Source organism: Aquila chrysaetos, chromosome 19 (assembly GCF_900496995.4).
Source record: "Aquila chrysaetos chrysaetos chromosome 19, bAquChr1.4, whole genome shotgun sequence".
NCBI classification, from domain to species: Eukaryota; Metazoa; Chordata; class Aves; order Accipitriformes; family Accipitridae; genus Aquila; species Aquila chrysaetos.
The window spans coordinates 18,561,227-18,580,786 of NC_044022.1; the positions used below are offsets into that span (position 1 = coordinate 18,561,227).

At 41.9% G+C, this 19,560-nt stretch overlaps 1 protein-coding gene across 2 annotated transcripts in view; it reads left to right on the forward strand.

Annotated features, from left to right (window-relative positions):
* Positions 1–12,078, forward strand: part of NOX4 (NADPH oxidase 4) — a 117,637-nt gene extending 105,559 nt beyond the window's left edge. Inside the window, exons 18-20 of one of the 2 annotated variants that reach the window (XM_030042542.1) lie at positions 747–836; positions 2,948–3,006; positions 4,692–12,078. In XM_030042542.1, coding sequence (XP_029898402.1) covers positions 747–836; positions 2,948–3,006; positions 4,692–4,846 — 304 coding nt within the window. In that variant the 3' untranslated portion in view covers positions 4,847–12,078. Of the gene's footprint in view, positions 1–746 lie in introns of both variants that reach the window. The other variant, XM_030042543.1, reaches the window with a different exon arrangement.
* The last annotated feature ends 7,482 nt before the right edge of the window (positions 12,079–19,560 follow it).

The following is a 19,560-nucleotide window of genomic DNA, read 5'->3' on the forward strand; positions in this document are numbered from 1 at the left end:
GTGGATGTGTCCTGTTCCGATGCTGGCTACTGTTCTGAGCCCTTAAATGCTGTATGACTGCGAGTCTGACTTGGCAGGCTGTGTTTAAGGTGACCAGAGAGCAAAGAGCTGTTGTCAGTGGAGTGGTGTGAATGAAAAAGTCAGGTTAACTAATGAACTTGGGCTGATAGCTGTGGATGGTGAACAAGGATCATATTCTGTGTTTAGCGTTTCATAAGAATTTCCGATGCAGCTGTTTAAAGAAAGATTGCATGCTAATATGAAACTAAAGCGGTAAAATTACTCTGCTGCTGCCAGAAATAATCATGGGTTAGTAGTGCTCTGGTTTCATTAGTGTAATGAATCACCATTTGTGACTAGATCTCCTGCTGGTGTAAATCACGAGTTACACTAATGAAGTAATTATGGTACGACACATTTTTAACAAAAAAAGTGATAAATCGTGGAAGAAATTAGAGTGGGAAGTAGGAATTTTTCATCACTTGGTATCTTGAGACTAAGATGAGGCGCTTTTTTCTAAGAGTTGTCTTAGTCAAGTAAGTAATAAGGCTTGTTGTGGGGATACTTGGGAGAGATCTGGTGGCTTCAGTAATACTAACTACATGACCTAGTGAGCTGTTCTCACCTTAAAATTTACGCATAGTTGGCTTACATATAATACAGTGAGGCCAGAATCCAATTCTGTCTGTCATTAGAGGTTACTGTTTATTTGCAGTGTCATAACTTTTTTCTTTTTTTTTTAACAGGAAGACCATTGGAGTTTTCTGTTGTGGACCAAGCAAAATCTCTAAGATACTTCATAAACTGAGCAACAGCAGCAACTCCTATGGGACAAGGTTTGAGTATAATAAAGAATCCTTCAGCTGAAAGTCTGTTGGACTAGCAAGACTCTCTAGAAGATAAAAGTGCAATTTTTTGTTTGTACAACTTAAAAGTTCCGCTGTGGTTTAAGCAGACAGAAATGTACCAAAGAATAGCACAGATTTTCTTATTTATGATTATTTAAGACTTTGGAAAATGATGGATGCAGCAGTATACCAACAAATAATAAGTGTTTATGTTCAAACCCAAATGCACTCGCACAGTATTTGTGGCGGCAGTGATTCTTTGGAGTTGTTTCTGTTAATTAAAAAGTACAGAAGCTGGGGAGAGACACAATTGCTTTAAAAGCTGATGGAAGAAGAATCTGTGGAATGTTTGAACTTCTTCCACTTCAGTCCTCTGAAGCTGGATCAGTAAACCAAAACCCAGGTTAATCCAAATGATAAAACATAGACTACAAAGACTATTGGCTTTTGTTGGTATACAAATCTCATGGCTTTGGGGTGGAAACACTCCATATTAAAGATTTTATATACAGCAGAATTGGGATTCTGTATTTAAAAATATAGAGTGTTGCTCTCGCTAGTCTACTTCTTTAATGGATGTGAATATTCCCACCCTGAATGGGAGGGTGGAATATGGGGAAAGATGTAAGTTAACCTATGGAAAAGTGAGCACAACTGCGTAGCACCTGTGGGCAGACTCCACCGTGATGTAAATCACAGCCTTTTGGCAAGCAAACGGCTGTATGTGGAGAACTCTCTATCTTGCATCGATTCAGCATTCAGTGAGTTTGCAAAATAAGTGTGATTTATGCAGCCAGAAAGATGTAGCAAGAAAAGCGATTAATGGGAGCAGACAGGATATGATGTTTTATTATACTACGTGCTCAACGTGGAAGTTGCACTCACTCTGCACTCACATGCCCTGAATGTCAAATACTTAAGCATTCAGATGCTCTCACTGATTATTTTACAACGCAGTGGGTTGAAATCCAATTTTAGAGGTCCCAGAGTATGTTTGGCTGACGGTGATCTTTTGAGTACCTTCCCTGGAGTCACACTTGTTTGCTCTGATGTCACTGAAAGCAGGATCGGGCCAGATCTACAGCAGAGTAAGAACGAAGCCCTCATTACTGTGCCTCTTTGCATCATGTGTGCAGATAGGAACCTTGCAGGAGCTGTGGTGTGGTTATAGTGTGTTCCAAAGGGGAGGATCTGAAACACCCAAATTTAAGCTTTCCTTCCCTTCTCCTCCCCACAGCTGTTTTCCACTCTGCTCGTAGTTGCCATGGAAAGGCTAGAGGTTGAAACAGGCACTTTATAACTTTTTGGTTCTGAGGAACAACTTTTCTTTCCTCCATCCAATAGCCAATCCAACTTCCTTTATGTCTTCTTTACCCCCTTTTCCTTATTTTGCTGAGATGAGAGAATTTACACAGGAGTCAGACAGTTAGCTGGCATAAATAGGCATCATTCTAGTGCATCTTAGTAGAGCAGCATCACTTTGCACATGCTGAAAACCTGCCCCTTATTCTCCAGCAGAAGCTTGGGAGCAATACCCTGTGGCGTTTGCAGCACACCCCAACGTAAGATAGCTCAGCATCTCTCATGCCCGTGCTTCACCTGTATTTAGCACAGTGCATTTGATTTGGTTTACATCTTTCCAATGAAGACCTTTTTTATTGTAGTAGGAAAGACTCTAACTTTCAGCTCACAACACAAACTCTGTACAGGGGTCTGCAAGTATCAGTATCAGTGTTCAGAGGGAAGCGTTTTTCTAGTAAGTGGTGTATAGGCATGTTGCATGTGTAACTAGTGAAAATGAGTTTAGTCTGTGCCTTGGCAGCTTCTGCTCAGGAGTTGCCCTCGGTGGAGCAGCAGGGCAGAGCTGCAGCAGCGAAGGCACATGGGGACGTGTTCCTCAGTGTCGGGACTTTGCACTGAAGGTTTTACCTCTGGCTTTGCCCAATTTGTAATTCAGGGGGGAAGGAAAGAGCCAGAGTTGGACGTATTCCTACTGATGAGAATTCTCAAAGTAGCCTAGAGGAGAGAAGCCAAAACAGAAATGCAGTGTGAGGTGGAAGCCTACATTGCAGCTACTGATTTTCTTTTTTTTTTTTGAGGCTGGAAGGATCATTATTTTCCCATTGGATCTCATTCATCCATCACTGTAAAACTGAAGGTATGCAGCAAAGGATTAGATCCTTTTTAATCATTAAGATTTATTTCTAATACTGCCTGCCTGGGTTTTATAATAAACATAACACTGATGGCAAAATGCATAGATATTGGATATTGCTGATACTGCAGGCTTTTTTGTTTGCTGGGAGTTAGCTTAAAGCGTGATTGAAATCATGACTACATCTATTAACCACAACCAGACAGTGATCTTTTTCCACTTGTTTTAGGATCTAGTATCTAATGTTTTTTAAATATGGTTTAGAGTCATCTAATCACGATGTTGTTTGTGGTTTCACGTCTCCTCTCTGATAGATATCGGTTCCATTACCATATAATGAGCAGCTAGTTTAGTAGTTAGCTCTGTGCTAAAACAGATTATATGTTCTGGCTCAGCTCCTATATAGGTAGTGCTTTATAATTAAAATAGTAATATTAGTACTGCGCTCTTGTTCTGCATTGTAGCAGGAGCTGACGCAGCGTGTAGGCATATTAAATGCCTGTTGTTACATTAGGCAGTGCTGTCAGGGCAAGAATAAGCAGAGCCAGGGACTCCTCTTTCTGCCTTCGTCCTGTACTAACCTCAGCTGACCACTTGTAAAACAGGCTTGGGACTGTCTACCTTTCTGGAGTGTTGTGAGGCTTAATTAATGTTTGGGGATCACTTCAGTGCACCTGCAGTGGAAAGATCTATCTAATTGCTGTGCAACTGTATTTGTGTTTTATTTTGTGTAAACCTTTCTATTGCTGATATGACTAATTGCTAGACCAGGTGAGGAGGAGTTTGGGGAAAGGCTAAAAGCCTCAGTTGCTTTTTTCCTTTTCCTTGAGCTACGCTTTTTAGAGGAGCGAAAAGTTTAAGGGTTAGCGACTGTGACTTGGCTTCAGGAGTGGCAGACGTTATGATAAACACGGTCTTTCCACAGGCTGCATTGTCCTTGCTGCTTCTGAGTGTGTCGCCAGCTTGCAAAACTGAGCCGAGCCCTCTTTTAAACTCCATAGCTTTTTTATCCGTGAGCCAAGTGTATGTGAAAATATAACTCCATGCCAGCAAAGTAAGTGAAGGCTGACAGCACTTAATTCCACATTTACAGATCAACCGGATTTACGTAATTGAACATCTTTACTCTTTAAACTGAGTCCTGTAAGTGAGTCTGTCGTAAGTGTCCTGCTGGCAGGGGAAGGATCCCGCCATGTCTTCTGCCACTTCTCACTCAGTCTGTCACAAAACTGCAGACCTCTCAGTGTTTGGTCAGCAGGAGCGTTGTGTTATATTCATCATAAATGTTTCAGGACTTTTCTTTAAACTAAGAATGTTTTCATGCAATGGTGGAAACCAAGCCCTTTCCCTGCAATGAGAATCCAGCCCTTGTACAGCAGTGTGAGACTCGGGGCTTTACACAGCTAACAGCTGGATTAATCAGATTTACCGGAGAAATCCTATTCCCATAGCACTGAGATTACTTGTGTGAGTAAATGTTCACTGCCATAGCAAAGGACTGCAGAGGCGAGCCCTGGTGGAGCATGGGAAGGGCTGATGAGGAGTGACCTTCACCTCCGAAGTCTGCAGGACAGCCCGTCCCTCCATGATGATTATTCCAGCCCTGATTTGGAGCAACGCTTCCCTGTTTCAGCATATGGTTCCAATAGCATGTGAGTTCTTCCTTGGTCTTTTATCTGCTCTTCTAGGAGACGGGACTGAAAGGAGTATGAGAGATCACAACGTACAACCTTGGACCTGGGCTGGGGAGAGGACACCAGTGCGTAGCACAGACGCCTCGCCGGTGACTGCACTGCTTAGGATAGAAAGTTTAAGCCAAATCCGTTTTTCTGCAAAATGCTGATTGTTTTGCCACAACAGACTAGAGAGCAGTTGCTGTAAAGGGAAAAGAGATAAACCCAACCCTCTCTCTGTTTGAAGACTCCTGCCCACACAAGCCCGACGTGAATATGTGTATGAAAGCACTGCGCACATTCAGTTCCCGCTGCATCCCGATCGCGGACTTACTCCCTCAGCACTGAATCGCCATCGTTTTCTTTGGTTGCAGATCTTCACCTGTCTTGTTAGCAGATGTGCCTTGCAGGTGAGAGAAGTACTACATATACTTGCGTCTGTGCACAGTCTGATATAAGCATGGAGCAACCTGTGAGCACGCTTTGCAGCCAGTGCAAGCAAGAGCGGAGTCGTCCCTTTGCTTCTAATACTTCTAGCGCATAAGTGAGAAAGTGATTTGGAGCTGGCTGAGAAGGAGCAGATAATACGAGTGGCAGACCAGCCGCATTGGGAACAGTAATTCAGCTATAACGGCCTAACAGAGCAGAGAAGTAATGGTTTGGTAAGACATTTGCTTTTAGAACAGCAGCCTAAGAGAAAAGCCTCTACTCAACACTAACGCACCAGGTTGTAGTTTCAAACTACAAGACATTGCTTAGAGAAGCAGGCAGGAGTCTAACTAGTCATTGCCTATGGCAGTTCAAGCCCTGTAAGTCAGAGAAGAGACATAGTTATTAAAATGCAATGTTTACTTGTTTAAAAAATAAAAGGGCTTCTAGGGAGATTAATTTTCACTTCAGCCTGGCAATCATTTCATAAACATGCCAGCATGATTTAAGACAAGCTGGATCTGTTCTTCTCTGGATTATGCATCTAATTTGTCTGCAGATTTCCCACCCCTCACAAATAAAACTGTTTTTTATTGTTTTAACAAAGAGGATTTAACAGCAAGGTTTAATCAAAATGCCACTGGTGCCTGTGCTGAACTGAGCTTTTCTGCAATGTATGTACATTTTTCAGGGATATATATAATACATCTGATGACTCAACTGTGAGCAGTGATTTGGGGTTTGCATCCTCTCTGCTACTGGTGTATTTCATTAAGGCCACTATAGTGATGCACTGGTGAAACGCATGGAGCTGAAATGACACTCTTCATTCCCATAAAGAGCCTGATATGTTAGTGCCACTTCTAAGTGTAGCAAATCCCAGAAACTCTGGAATTTCCTTTGTAGATGCAGTAGATTGATTAGCCAGCATCTTTTAGGGTTGAACCCCGAGTCCTCTGCTGGACTGACATGTATAATGAATGCTCTTACACGAAAGTTTTGAGCAACAAATGCTGCTCCTTAAAGGGCTGGAGGAGTATTTGTGAAGGTTTAGTATCCTGCTAGTTGTATTACCCATGTTGTAAGAGGGATCTGTTTTGGTGCTGTGGAATGCTGTGCACTTTCTCTGAGGTTATGAATATCTCCACGCTTGCAGTGGACGCTCAAGGTTTGCCGAGCCTGAAGTGTTATATTTTCTAGAAGATCATATTTGTAAGAGGCAGCTGCTGGTGCTCTACTAACAGCAGTGGATCTGTCCCATTAGTACAGGGCACGGAGAGAAAGCTGGAGAAAGCCACCCATCCCAATTGTAGATTGCCTCTTAACAAAGCCCTTGGATTTCTGAGGATGTCAGACCTTGCAAAAATATTTACGTGCTGTCTGCCTCTTCCGGGCAAAGTCTGTCCATCCCACAGTCCAAAATCTGCACTTTCTTCCTAATGATCTGTACTGTTACACCAGGAGGGGGAAGCCAAGAGTAGCTCCTGAAGTTTCAACTGCTGTCAACTGAGGAGCAAACCAAGAAGGGCAGGAGAGCATGATGAATGCCAGCAATGAACAGGATGAGATATTTTGAACCTGGGAGCAAAGGGGAAGGAGTGAGACATTTTTCCTGGCTTCTCAATTCTAGAAATTACAAGCAAGCCTTGTTTTCTGGATGTGGATACAAAGTCTCCGTGGGATTTGGGAACTAATATGTGCAAAGACATTGCATTTCTGTGCACAACTTGGTGGTAAAGCACATAAGAGAACTGGTATATTTTAGTAAACACCTTGGAAATAAGCAATTTGTTTGCAATAAATCCACCATTGACTCTTTCTAGTTAACCTGTTTCAAAAAACCATCCACTTCTGTTTTGCAGCTTTGGGGTTGGGAATGGCTTTACCTGTTAACTTCTCTTCACCAAAATACTGAAGCGTGTAGTTCTCTGTGCTAGCTGTAAGTAGCTTTGGCAGTTGACTAAATAAATTCTGTGTTCGTTGCTGCTGACCCTAGGTGAGGACAGCCTTGAGGATGAGAAGCAGTGTTACATAAATGTCTAGTGTACATAGCAACACTGAGAAGAGAGACGCTGCTGCATTGCTTTTGGTGCACCAGTCACACATTAAAATTCTGTCATTGCAAGGTCGTGTTGCTCATCTCATACTCTACAACCCTGGGGAAGAAATTTGGATGAGAGGTGGGGGAGGAAAAGGGAAAACTTCCTCCTTGTGCTGTAACCAAGAATACATTCATCGACAGCAGGGCATTTCTTTCAATTTCAAAAAAGCATGTCATTTCTTTTTCAGGGATAACAGATTCTCTCCTGGTGCTGTGTAGTGGTGTTTGCGTGTTAGAAATGTAACACAGTGATAACGGGTTGCTTCTGAATTGAATAAATAACGCCTCTGAGCCTTTTCTTCTCCCTTTAATAATCCGAGAGAAATGCAAAATACCAGAGAGCATATAGAGTGGACTGTGTCCTGAGATGCACTCAGTGCAGCCTGGTTAGGAATGCTTTACAGAAACTCTGCAAGCTGCTGGGAAGAGGCGAGGTTTAAGGCAAAGAACAAAACAACTGTTTTAAGGAGAAATAGAGCAGTGATACATGATCTGTAGTCAGAAGCAGGCCATGTCGCAACACTGGCCATCATGTCTTTGGATGGTGCTGAGTCAGAGCCTATCCTAAAGGTACACTTTGGCATCAGGGAAGGTCGAGGGCTCTCGGATTGAGTCTGCAATGTGAGATGAAAGCAGGTTTAAAAGCAGCCGGGTGAGCCACCTGTGTGCACTTTCCAGCTTGGAGCTCAGACCTGTCATATCCGAGGGTGAATTGTGTAGACAACGAGCCGGTCTGACTCTTGAGTGCAGTCTCAGTTGTGTGGTTAGCTGAGGGTATGGACATACCCCTTGTATTTCTGTAGCTTTGTAGAAGCGTGTTGTTCAGGGTCTGGGGAGCAGGGTATGTTACTGTACCTCATTGGGTGTTGGATGCCTGAAAGCATGTACTGTCCAGAACAGATGAGGATAGTGAATGCCAGCTTCCACTGACAACTGAATATAACCTGCCCATATTTGCACTAGTGTTCATGAGGAATAAATGGCAAAATCTCTGCAGAGAAGATACAAGTGCTGTGTTTTTCCTTTATTGTGTCAGAACAACATAAATAACTGTTAAAAAATATTTGATAAGAATGTGAAGATTCACCTACGGCATTACTCTTTTTGATTGCTTAAGCACTTGTAAGTGTTTGATATATGCTTTTTGACAAAAACATAGTGTCCCCAAGCAGAGCTTAAAAACATGGCTGAGATGCAACTTGGCAAAGGGTCTCCACCTGATAGTGAAGTATCGTCTCTTGGAGCTGGATGCATTGGTGCTTTCATTAATCTCAGTCTGCTCCCTCTCCATGGAAGATTAGTGGGAGCTGAGCTTTCAGATCCATCTCATCCTTTCTGTATACCCTCAGCCTTTATTCAGAGATGTGCTTTAACCCTTGGTTCACTGGAAACAGCCTCATCCACGTGTCACATAGCCCTTCTTTTCTGCGCTCTCTCCCTCCATAGCACATGTTGTGTCAAGAGGTTTCTCCCACCCTCTGCTTCCCTTAACTCAGGAGAATGCCAGTTTGGGAAATGCAGAGGTCCTCAATTTTAATCGGCATGCATCAGCCTTTATAACGCTCCTAATGTACACAAACCAACGGGGGTTTTGTAGTCACTTTGATGAGCTTTAGTGTACTGATGGGTTGCAGCATCCTACTCCTGGAGATGCTTTGTAAAATGAGAGGAGGGGCAGTGCCACAAGGACAGCTGTGTAGAAAATGGGGAAAACTCATAATAGCAAAGAATATGTCATCTTCTGAATGAGAATCGGGGATTTGGTTTTGTGAAAGTCAGATCTTTTGTGGCCATCACTGAAATTAAGTCATGTTTCTGCTTTCGCACGTAGGCATTTCAGGACAGCGGGCAGTGATGGAAAGGGTTGCTTTTTTCAACTATTCTCTATTTCCTTACAGCCCCTAGTTTATCAACTGCATATAAATTCCTCCTTTCACTGATTAAATATTTCCTCGCCTGGTTTCTTTGCTTGAGGGAGCTTGAGAGCTCATTGTTTATAGAGGAAAAGAAGAAGGATTGTGCTGTTAAGCAGACAACTCCCAACACATATGTTCTGCTCTGCATCTTTGAGAAGGAGGCACTGATGCTGCTGCAACTGCAGAAGGGCAGAGCTTTCACTGAGATTCAGATGTGACCAAGACCCTCTTCCAGGATTCCTATGTCGATGAAGCTCTGGGCTTATTAGTTAGCTTTTTCTGAAACAAGTAGCCTTAGCCCATATGTGCCAGGTTGTCAAACCCTTAATCCCACTGAGTTTTTCTCTCCCTGCATTCCTTCTAATCACTTGCAAGGGCACATTTGATGAAGCACATTTGGTTAAGAAATGGTTCCCTTGGTCTGTGATAGCTGAGGAGAAAAGTCATAATTCTGACATTTTTCCTCAAACCGATGTCCGAAAAGGTATTTTGACTGGACCAGCTATATTAGTTCCATAATGTGCATATGGGTTTTTTTCATGTTCTATGGTTTTACACTGTTTAAATATATTTTCATTTCAGATCAAAAAAGCAGAACAAAAACCCCCCAAACATCTTTTTACTTGGGCTAACATCTTTAGCATGTCCAAAACATGTCTGTTTTAAAAAAATTCTTCCAAGATGCTTAGAAGGAGAGTGGAAACCAGCTGGAAAAAAATATTCTTTTCTAATGGCAAAGCATTCTTTAGGATTTTTTTCTTTCCAACCTTCATTAGTGAAAAATACTGTTCAAACTAAGCAATACTACCACAATCTGAGCTTCGACAAGTGAAAATCTTTCTTCTGAAGCAAAGCATCTCTCTAGGACCATGTCTGCACTGTCAGCTGAACCTTCAAGGCAATGTCTGCGGCAGATCGAGACTTGGGTTGCTCCACAGCTTGAGCCCAAAGGCTGAGCCGGCCGCTGGAGGCTCGATGGGCTCTTGGGCGCACACCAGCCCTCGCGTGAGAGAGCTGTGTGTGCTGAGGGCAGGGAGCTTGTTGGGCATTTAGCCTTCTTTAGCCACAGCTTACCTTACTTCGTAATGGTTTTCTGAAGTGATGAGGATATAGAGTTAGGAATTATTTCAGAAAGGAAGAAGGCGAATGATCTATTTTTCTCTCACTTTGGATGGTTACGTGGGACTCAGAGGCCATGTGAGAGTTTGACATCGTAAATATCCAAGGACTGGGCACACTGGTACGAGCGTGGGTATCCTGAAAAGACCTTAGCCTGTGATCCCACTAGTCAAAGGACTTCTTTGAACCAGAGTGCTGCACAGACAGAAAATAATTAATCAAGATCCAGTCTCACAAAGGAAGATGCGAACCCCAGACAAAATTGTTGCCATCCCTAAAATCTGGAAAAAGCAATAAACTAAGTTCAACTTTCCGATTTTTCTTTCAAGAAATAAGCCTTGGAAGTAGTTATTTCCAGTTAACATGCATATGTGATAGAAAAAATTAATGCCCTGTTTTTTCTGTAGTTGCAGGTCTTGACTTTTTCACTACAGGATACATTCTTCCTTCACTCTTTCCTGTCCCAAGAGAGAGAGGCCATAAAATTTGTTCTAAATTTCCAATTCTGTAATTATATATTTTTTCCACTAGAGCTGAAATAATGTATTAAAAAGGAAGGTGGCATTTACTTTTTTATCTCTATACAATGTGCAAGATAACCATTTTGGAAAGTACTAGCATAAATGTCCACAATTTTGAGTACGCAATGTTCTTTTCAGAGATGCCTGTTTACATTAATGTAATTTCAATCTGTTCTTATGTTTTTATAGATCAGGATGTGGTACAATTCTTTGAAGAGAAATGTCTGCTTAGTTTCCAAGTGGAACAGAAAGCAAAATTTGGTCTTGAACTTCCGTTCTTAATTTTTTCCTCCAGGCTTGACTTTTAGAAAAAGAACAGTACTTACTGGGTTTGTGCCCATAACAAGTCACACTTTGTCATATGAAACAGCCCATTTTGTAGCTTCAGCTTGCTGCCCCCCAACACAACAGAGGAATTATATTTCACTGGCTGGAAGGATTTAAATAGGTCACTATTGTAACTGCATGCCTCGTAAACCTTCAAAGAGTAAGCAGTAAGCTTTTCGACTCTGCTAGTTCCCATCAAATGAAGCAAAGGTTTTACCAGTTAGCTGTATAATAAGGCAGAGCTAGAAAACTGATTATAAAAAAAGCTTTGGGATTTTCTTTTTCTTCTCTTGCTTTTTCCTGAGTCCTTTGGGGTTTTTTCTTCTCTTTTTCCTGAGTCATGTGCAGAAATCTTTTCCTGTAGTGTCCCTTTCTTAATTATACAGTGTTGTGAGGGTAGATGCAAACCATTGGCTAAAAAAAGGTTCAGACTGGGAGAAATACTAAGCTTTATCCTATGGTCTTCTGGAGTTTCCCTACAAACCAGTTACTCTGCTTAGGATTTTCAGGGTGACATGAAGAATTCAAGTTCACTGAGGTTTTGATACCCAACTGCATTAAGCTTCTTTATAAAATCCTATGTTCTTTTTGCCTACCTGTAAAATGGGGACTGCCACACCTGAAAAGAGTTTTATGGGTTTGCCTGGCAAAGATTCCTTCATTTCAAATTTGTTTAGTTAAATTGCAAAATGCTGGTTGCAGTATGGAAAGGATGCTTCTTTCCAAAAACACTACACTGAATTAGCTATTTTATCTTAATGGCAATCCTGACAAGTAAAGTATTTGGCTGCTGAGTTCTGTTGCTGTTCAGATGTTATTTTTACATTCTGTTATATTAGCAGGATGCCCTAACGTGAGTTTATGTCTCTTATTGTATTTGACAAAGCACCATACATTTATTCATCATGTAATTATGGCACTGTACTCTCAAGGTATTTACTTTACAGGAAGCTTCGTGACTTTGGAATAAACAACCATTCCAAGACTGAGCAAAACATGGTTGAGTTGCTGTTTGTGACCTGCTTTTAATTAATGACATACTGCTTTAATCGTGGAAGCATTGTGTATGTGCATATGTGCGTATGTATTACTGCTGGCAGGGGAGGCTGGGATTTCACTGCTTAAACAGAGGCTCTAATACTGTTTGAGTTGCCCTAAACTAGCTGAAACATCCACACAGGGTTGGCAGATATGCTACAGAGACCCAGGATCCTCTGGAATGACAGCAGGAAGCTGGGTAGGATACCCGAAGTACAAAAATTCTACTAGGCACCCTTGTTTAGCCACCCAGAGTCATGTTCTGGCTTAAAACATTAGGCATATGCTTACTTCATATGCCACCTCTTGAAATTTCTGATAAATCCAGACCATTCGAAAATAGGGACTGTGCCAAATATATTCTGTTTTTATCTTCAACTATGAAGCCATCTCAGAAGCAGAATAAAGTTATCACATTCTCATACACAGTCATCCCACCACTGGAACTTAGAAGACCAGTCCACTGCGCTCTGCGTATCTTTGTCTGCGTAGAGCACAGAGGGAACAGAAGACGGCACCTGCCTGACCCTAACCCACCGAAATCAATGATGAACACAGTTTTCCTTCCATACCAGAAGTGTGTAGAAATCCTTCCTACTTAAGATGAGCACTTGAGAGCCTGACTGAGGGAAACATGATCTTTACCAAAGTATTTCACCGTGTGTTTTATCTGAAGCACATGCTCAGACCATACTGCTTTTGATAGCTCTTAATGGAGAGCTAATGTCTACAGTAAATCTGAAACAGTTGTTTTAAAACTCATAATCCATGTCCCAGTAATGTGGTTGGGGACTTGCTGGTGCAGACTAAAGCACCCACTCGATCTCTCTGCAAGACGTTGAATGTCCTGGTAGCCATCCACCTAATCATTTCTGCGTTTGGCAGGGTTGTGGTTTTTTAGGAAAATTACATGTGAAACATGGATTAATACAAGTTTGCAGACTTCTCTGGGATTTTTCAGAATTGCTGTCAAAAGTTCTGGTTAATTATTTATTTTTGAGAAGTAAGGATACACAACTAAACTGCATAAATTAATTTCAAGGTTCTATTTTTTGCTTTCGCATTCCAGAGTGGTGTCAATATAATGATGGCAAAAGGTACCATCCCTCTGGAATGAGGAGTTTAACTGCAGCAAGGTGAAAGCAAGCCACCCCTGTATATTCCTTCTTATTTATTTTTAGTTGTTAGGTTAAAAACATGTAGAGAAAGTTAACATCTCCACTTCAGAGAAGTTCCTGAGCTATGGAAATGTTAAAGGTGTTTATTTATAGTTAGCACAAGGTCAGTGACATGCTGGGCAGAGCTATCAGAGGAAAAATTGATACTTTCAAAAATTATTATGGTGTTTTTCATTAAGAAGAATATCCTTTCCCACTCACCTTCCCCTGGCCAAGTAATGAGGTTTGGCAAAATGTGTTTTGGCTCATGAGCATTGATATTTCGTCTGATATTTGGAGAGGTTTTATGGGAAACAATACATTTCACAAATGCATTTGATCAAGAGGGCAATCGCATTGTTCATACAAGAAGAGTAGGGGAAGGGGTGCACAAAAATTGGGGGGGCTGTTTATTTTGATAAAACCTGGCTAAAAATGCTGAAGCAAATAAGAAACTTCCTTACACTGAACAGCAAGCAAAGTATTGCAGTCTGCTGCTTTCCTTAGCAGAAGAGAAAATTGTGCTTCCTCCTCCCCACTTCAGCACTCTGTCGGCGTCATTGATCATGATAAATTCTTGATAACAAGGTGAGCAGAAGGATGGGCAATGGCAGGCAAAGACTGCTCCTGCTAATAGATGAGCTTTTCTAGAGAGAAAAACTGCAGCCGTCGGCTGAGCAGCAGCTGTCTGCCCGATCCAGGCACCAACCTCTCCTGAATTTCAGTTATTTAATGAACCAAATCTAAAGTAAATGAACACCTTTCTCACATAATCAGTGGGGAGATGTGAAAGCCTTTGAAGACCTCCAGGGAGATCTGATTTACCTGACTTGGATTTTTGTATTTCAGCGTGCAAAATCTGTTTCAAAAGCTTCTTTTTCCCTCCATTGATGTTGTAAGGAACATACTCATCTGTTTGGAGAATGCGGCACATTATGGGCTGCAAATGCGGGTGCTCGTTAGATGTGAACTGGCTTTCCTGTCCTAGAATATCTCAGCTGGAGAACCACCTGAAAAAGCACCATGTGTTACAAAATTGAGACTATCTGGGGAACACACATAGGTGGTTCCTTACCTGTTCCAGATTCTGAGTTCTGGGGTAAAAGCATTGGTACCCCATTGCTGGTCCCACCAGCCTCCTGAAAGCTGGGGAGCAGCCGTGCAATCCAGTTAGAGCCTTGTTCGCTGCAGGGAACCTGATGCTTAGCCTTAAATGTGCCCTAAAGCTCATTACAGCCACGTGGATGTGATAGGAGGGCCAGAGTAGCACACTGGCATAATTTCTAATCAATGCAGCTTGGATTGTTTCTCCTGAAAACCCATCATCATTTTTATATGCGAGATGACTTAAAATAATCTGTATTTCTCATCCATTTCCCTTTTCCAACTCCTCCCAAATTTAATTCTCATGAATTTAATGGATCCATGATTTATCATTACTCTTTCTGGTGTCTTGTTTAGCATATGCGTAAGCATTAGACTGAGCTTAATAGCAGTGCACTTTCTAATCTGAAATTGTGCATTGTGGACTGATGACTGATGGTCTGAATAACCAACAACTTGTCCTGTCTCCCTCCCCCAAACCGTTCTTCTGGTTTTCCTGAAAATTAATTTTGTTAGCCCAAAGTTTCTGATCTTTCTAGAGATTAATTTTCCAAATGAGCCTTCCTGTAACTTTTTAGAGTAGTATGTCTCCTTGTAGGAGAATGTCACCTTAATTATGGTGACTGCAGTGATTCCCCAATCTGTCATCTGTACCCAGACCGCTAAACAATTTCTAAAGTGATAGCCTCCCTGCAGACATCTCTGTTTGGAGCTCTAGAGTGCCATGGCTCCTAGGATAAGACAAGAGGCCGTAATTTTTAAGTCTTGGTGTCTAGACTTGTGGATTTAAACATATTTGTTCCACCAAAAGGGAAAAGTCTTTCTGACTAGAAGTGATCTGATTTTCTGAAGTGACAAACACCTTTTCTGGTAGCAGTAGGGAAGACAGAAATGCCTCATTTTCATTTAGGCACTCAAATGAGAGTTGTCAAGAGCCTGATTCTCCCTGAATGTTAATAGGAGGTTGATGCTTTGAAAGTCAACCCTCTGGATTAAATACTTGGGACCACAGAGTATAGAATTAAAAGACTAAAATGAATTTTAAAGTAGTGTCTCAAGTCGATAATGGTGTAAAAGAGGACATGGACCCTGGATTCTCTGGTGGTCTGTATCTTCCATGGTCACTGTGGCATTAATTGACAAGATCAAAATTGTGACTTGACAAATCATATATTCACTTGCTCTTGACATAAGTGTCTGTAATGTCATCCAGATGAAAGGGGAGCTGGAAAAAGAGTCCTTACAGGGCTTGTCTACACACATATACATACATGTTGTACAAATTTTATTACTATAGTAAGAATACAGTTATATACCACTTCTGTTGCCATGAGTATATGTATTTTGCTATCAGCTAATGGCTGTAGCTCTGTCACTCTGGGATGTGTGTTATGCTTCAGTTAAAAAAAAAAAATATCACATTTTCTCATAATTACACCAATAAATAGTTTTGTATACAGGCACTGTCATGATCTTGGTCATTTGATATTTTTCCAACTATCTAACCATGTATATATTTCATTCTATACAGCCAGGTCATCTGACAATGAAATCAGTCCATAGTAAAATTAGCAGAGCACCATTAATGGACCAGTATTTTCCACCCTGCCAATCTCCCAGTAAATTTATAAGATTGTCAAGGCCTTCAAGTTCTTATTAGCTGATCTTCCTGACATCTTCAGCTCTGTGACAAAATAGCCAGCACATTTTTGTAATGTTCTTGTCTTCGCATGAAGGGGTCACATGCAAAGAACTTAAGCTTTTAGCACTTCTCCCAGAAATATATTTTCTTCTGTGGTAACATATGGACTATTTATTTGCAGTAGCCTCCACAAAGGAATGAAGGTGAGTAATGACATTAATGTTGTAGAAAAGCTCATCAGCATCAGTCACTGGTGGGGAAAAACAGAATCTGATTACAAGCAGGGTTGTATTGGTATGCAAGGCAAGGAGAGCCTGGTGCGTGGCTCTGCCCTAAGAGTTAAAAGGCTCTGCAGACTACTTACCTGTACTCATATTTATGGCACTGTTTTCAGAAGTGCTTGCAAAGATGTACGGCAGTTTGAAAATGTAGCACAGTGAAATGGTTGTGCTTAAATTTTTCAAGAAGCAATTCTAACCAGAAGCACTGTAACATTCTTATGATTGCAGGAAAATGTATGAAAATCTGTCCACAGTATGTAATTGACCTGAAAATACCTTATTTGCTTATTACTGCCTGAGCATGTTTCTTTTACTAGCGAACAACGAGGAAGAACAGGGAGGTGGTTTTATACATCCAAGTTCCTTTAAAATCTGTATGACACACTCAGACAGCAACAGTGTAGGTACCACCCCTGTGGGTTGTTTTGCATTACCGTCACTATTCCAGCCTCAGTAATGTGGGACAATCCCACCACTGGGCCCTCAAGGATCCCTTTTCCTGATGGATAAAACAATGCAGTGTGGGGTGCTAGGAGAGGGAAGTTGTGTAAGGCTGAATCAAGTTGCATGAAGGGAGATGATCCGAAGTGCCAAGCCACAGTTAGGGTCCAGAATTAATGTTTATTGCTGAGTTCTTCTTTCAAAGCGGATTTTGTCTGTATGCAGGGAACGAACTAGTTTCTCTACATACTTTACTAATCCAGCAGATTTCCAGAAGGGTTTGGCACCGTGTGAGTTCGGCATGCCTGACGCCCTCAAGAGAAAGAGGTAACAGGCAGAGTCCTGGGGAAATGTCCCTATATAAAATGGGACATCAGAAAGCCTAATGGATGCAAGATGGATATGCAGAAATAAGTTGGTTTTCTGTAGTTATAATAGCTACTTCATATCTAATTCAGAGCTTATTACAAAAATTATAGTAAAAGGCCATTTTTAATGACAAGGTCTCGTTGCTGCCAATTTTCAGCTCACTATGGGGACTGATTCAAAATGACTGGCATCCCTTCACACATGTATACACAGATGGTGAATTGCAGATTTAACTCAATGGAGAGGACAGGTGCTAAAAATACAAATTTGGGGAAAATGTGGGAGGGAGAACACAATGAAAAGGACTGACAGCTGCTCATTGTCCTGCCTTGACTAAATGTGACTCTTAACGGTACAGGGAAGAAAGAGACCAGGCTAGAAAATGAAAGACTTCACAGAGGTAACAGTCTCCTGCAAAGGCCAGAGACATACAATACTGAGTACATTATACTGAAGCTGCCGGGTATCCTGCTGAAGATTTCTGAACATCAGCCATACGGTATTTTTGTTTCATTATGTGAAACAACATGGTGCTGATGTTGCAAATATGTCCCTGGATGCTGAAGCTGGTGGGATCCTCATCTAACAAGTACTTGCAGACAAGCCTAATTTCAGTGCCCACTGGGGTCAAGGTTTACGTGATTGCATGGTCTACATACACAGGATCTAGATTTTATGGCACCAAGCACTGTAATGCCCCATTTTCAGCACTGATCCTGTCAGAATGAACTCCCCAAGCCTGAGCCAACTGCCTAATGCCGATGGGAAGTTTCTTGTTTCAAGTCACCTTGGCCAGACAGATGAAAAGGTAAAGGCAGGGTTGCATTTAAACTCTGCCCACCCTGACTCAATGAGATTACATGGCAAGCACAGCCTCATGGCACTACATTATTCCCAATTAAAAAAAAAAAAATAAAAATGCAGGCGCTCCAGCTCCCATCTCAGGGAAGCATCTATGAAGAAAAGACGTCCTTCAACACTTAACTTATATATGTCTGAGTACAGGAGTAAGCACAACCTTGAACATGACCCTGAGAAGAAAAACGATGTGCCACTGCATTTGTAGCCGGCAGACAGAAAGCACAACGTCTCCTGTCGGTGCAGGTGAGGTGTGCCAAGAAAACATTTAGTGCTGTGGTGCTGAGAGAGTCCTCTCCCTCTTTCTAACCCACCCAAAAACGAGGTGGCTGGTCCAAGCTAACATGCACGGTCCCCAAAAAGTCAATGGGAAGGATTAGGCATGTCCGCAGGACAATTTCTCCTGTCCCAAAACAGTTGCTTTAAGGGCTGGTGCAGTCAGTCCCCACCTGACAGCGGAGTTCACTTCCCACTCTGGAGGAACCTAAACAGCTTGCTCAGAAAAGAGTACCAGTTGGGTTTTCATGTGCTCAGTCACATACAATTCTGAAGAGTTTTAACTCCGAACTATCATCAGGCCAGTGGTCTAAGGAGAAACACCACAATGATGGAGCATGTATGGCTTGTATCTATTTTTGTCCTAGTTACTAAGATCAATATACACTGTACTGTTTATTCCCTGCCATAGGTCACGTTGGCTGTTTGAAACAGTTTGTTCTTTGTTCCCTCTCAAAAGCAGACATGGTCTCCAGGTCATATGGTGAGTGGGAATTAAAGGGGAAAGATGCTTGGGGGTATGCCTACAAGTATGAAGGGGATACAAATTCCCTTTCACCAGTTAGAGCTAGGTTAAGTTCTTTGTGATGAAACTTCTCGGGGGAAGAAAACAGACTGTTAGATTCTCCACTGAAGGAAAGGGAAAGGGAAAGGAAAGATGATCTAAGTAGAGCATAAAGAGACTTTCATTAATAGGTCATACATGTGGTCACAAGGTATGGATTATGTATTCCATGCTTTCGGGGAAGAAGGGATGATCAAGAGCTGGCAAAAAGGAGGATTTAGAAGACCTGATGAACGAAACCTCCACTTTCATCCTTCCATGCATGGTGACTTGCCATGGCCAAAGGAGGGAGGCCCGGGGAACACTGGTGAAGATCTTCGGTGCAGAAGACACCAATAGCTGAGGAGTTGAATCAGAAATGACTTGTTGACCATGTCCTTTGCAAGGGGGTGACATTACCTTGACTGATGTGAAAATGAAATGCCGTCACCATGGAATATTGCAAAGGCTGAGGTAAACTTGCTTGTTATAGTTAGGATTTTTCTATCAGAGCAACTTTTCAAAGGATAATATCACTTCACTGACACTGAAACATTATGCAGAAAGGCATTTTTTTCAGCAAACTTCGAATGACACACAAGAGTTGCCTTCCTGCCAGGGCATCCACCCAGCCAGGGATCATGGCTCTGCTGCAGCCTGTCTCGGATAGCCACAGCCATTCAGACTGTCTCAAAGCTGGACATTTGGGATTTTTAAGGTGCACAACTCCAACATATGCCTGTCACGTTCTAAGTCCAGGA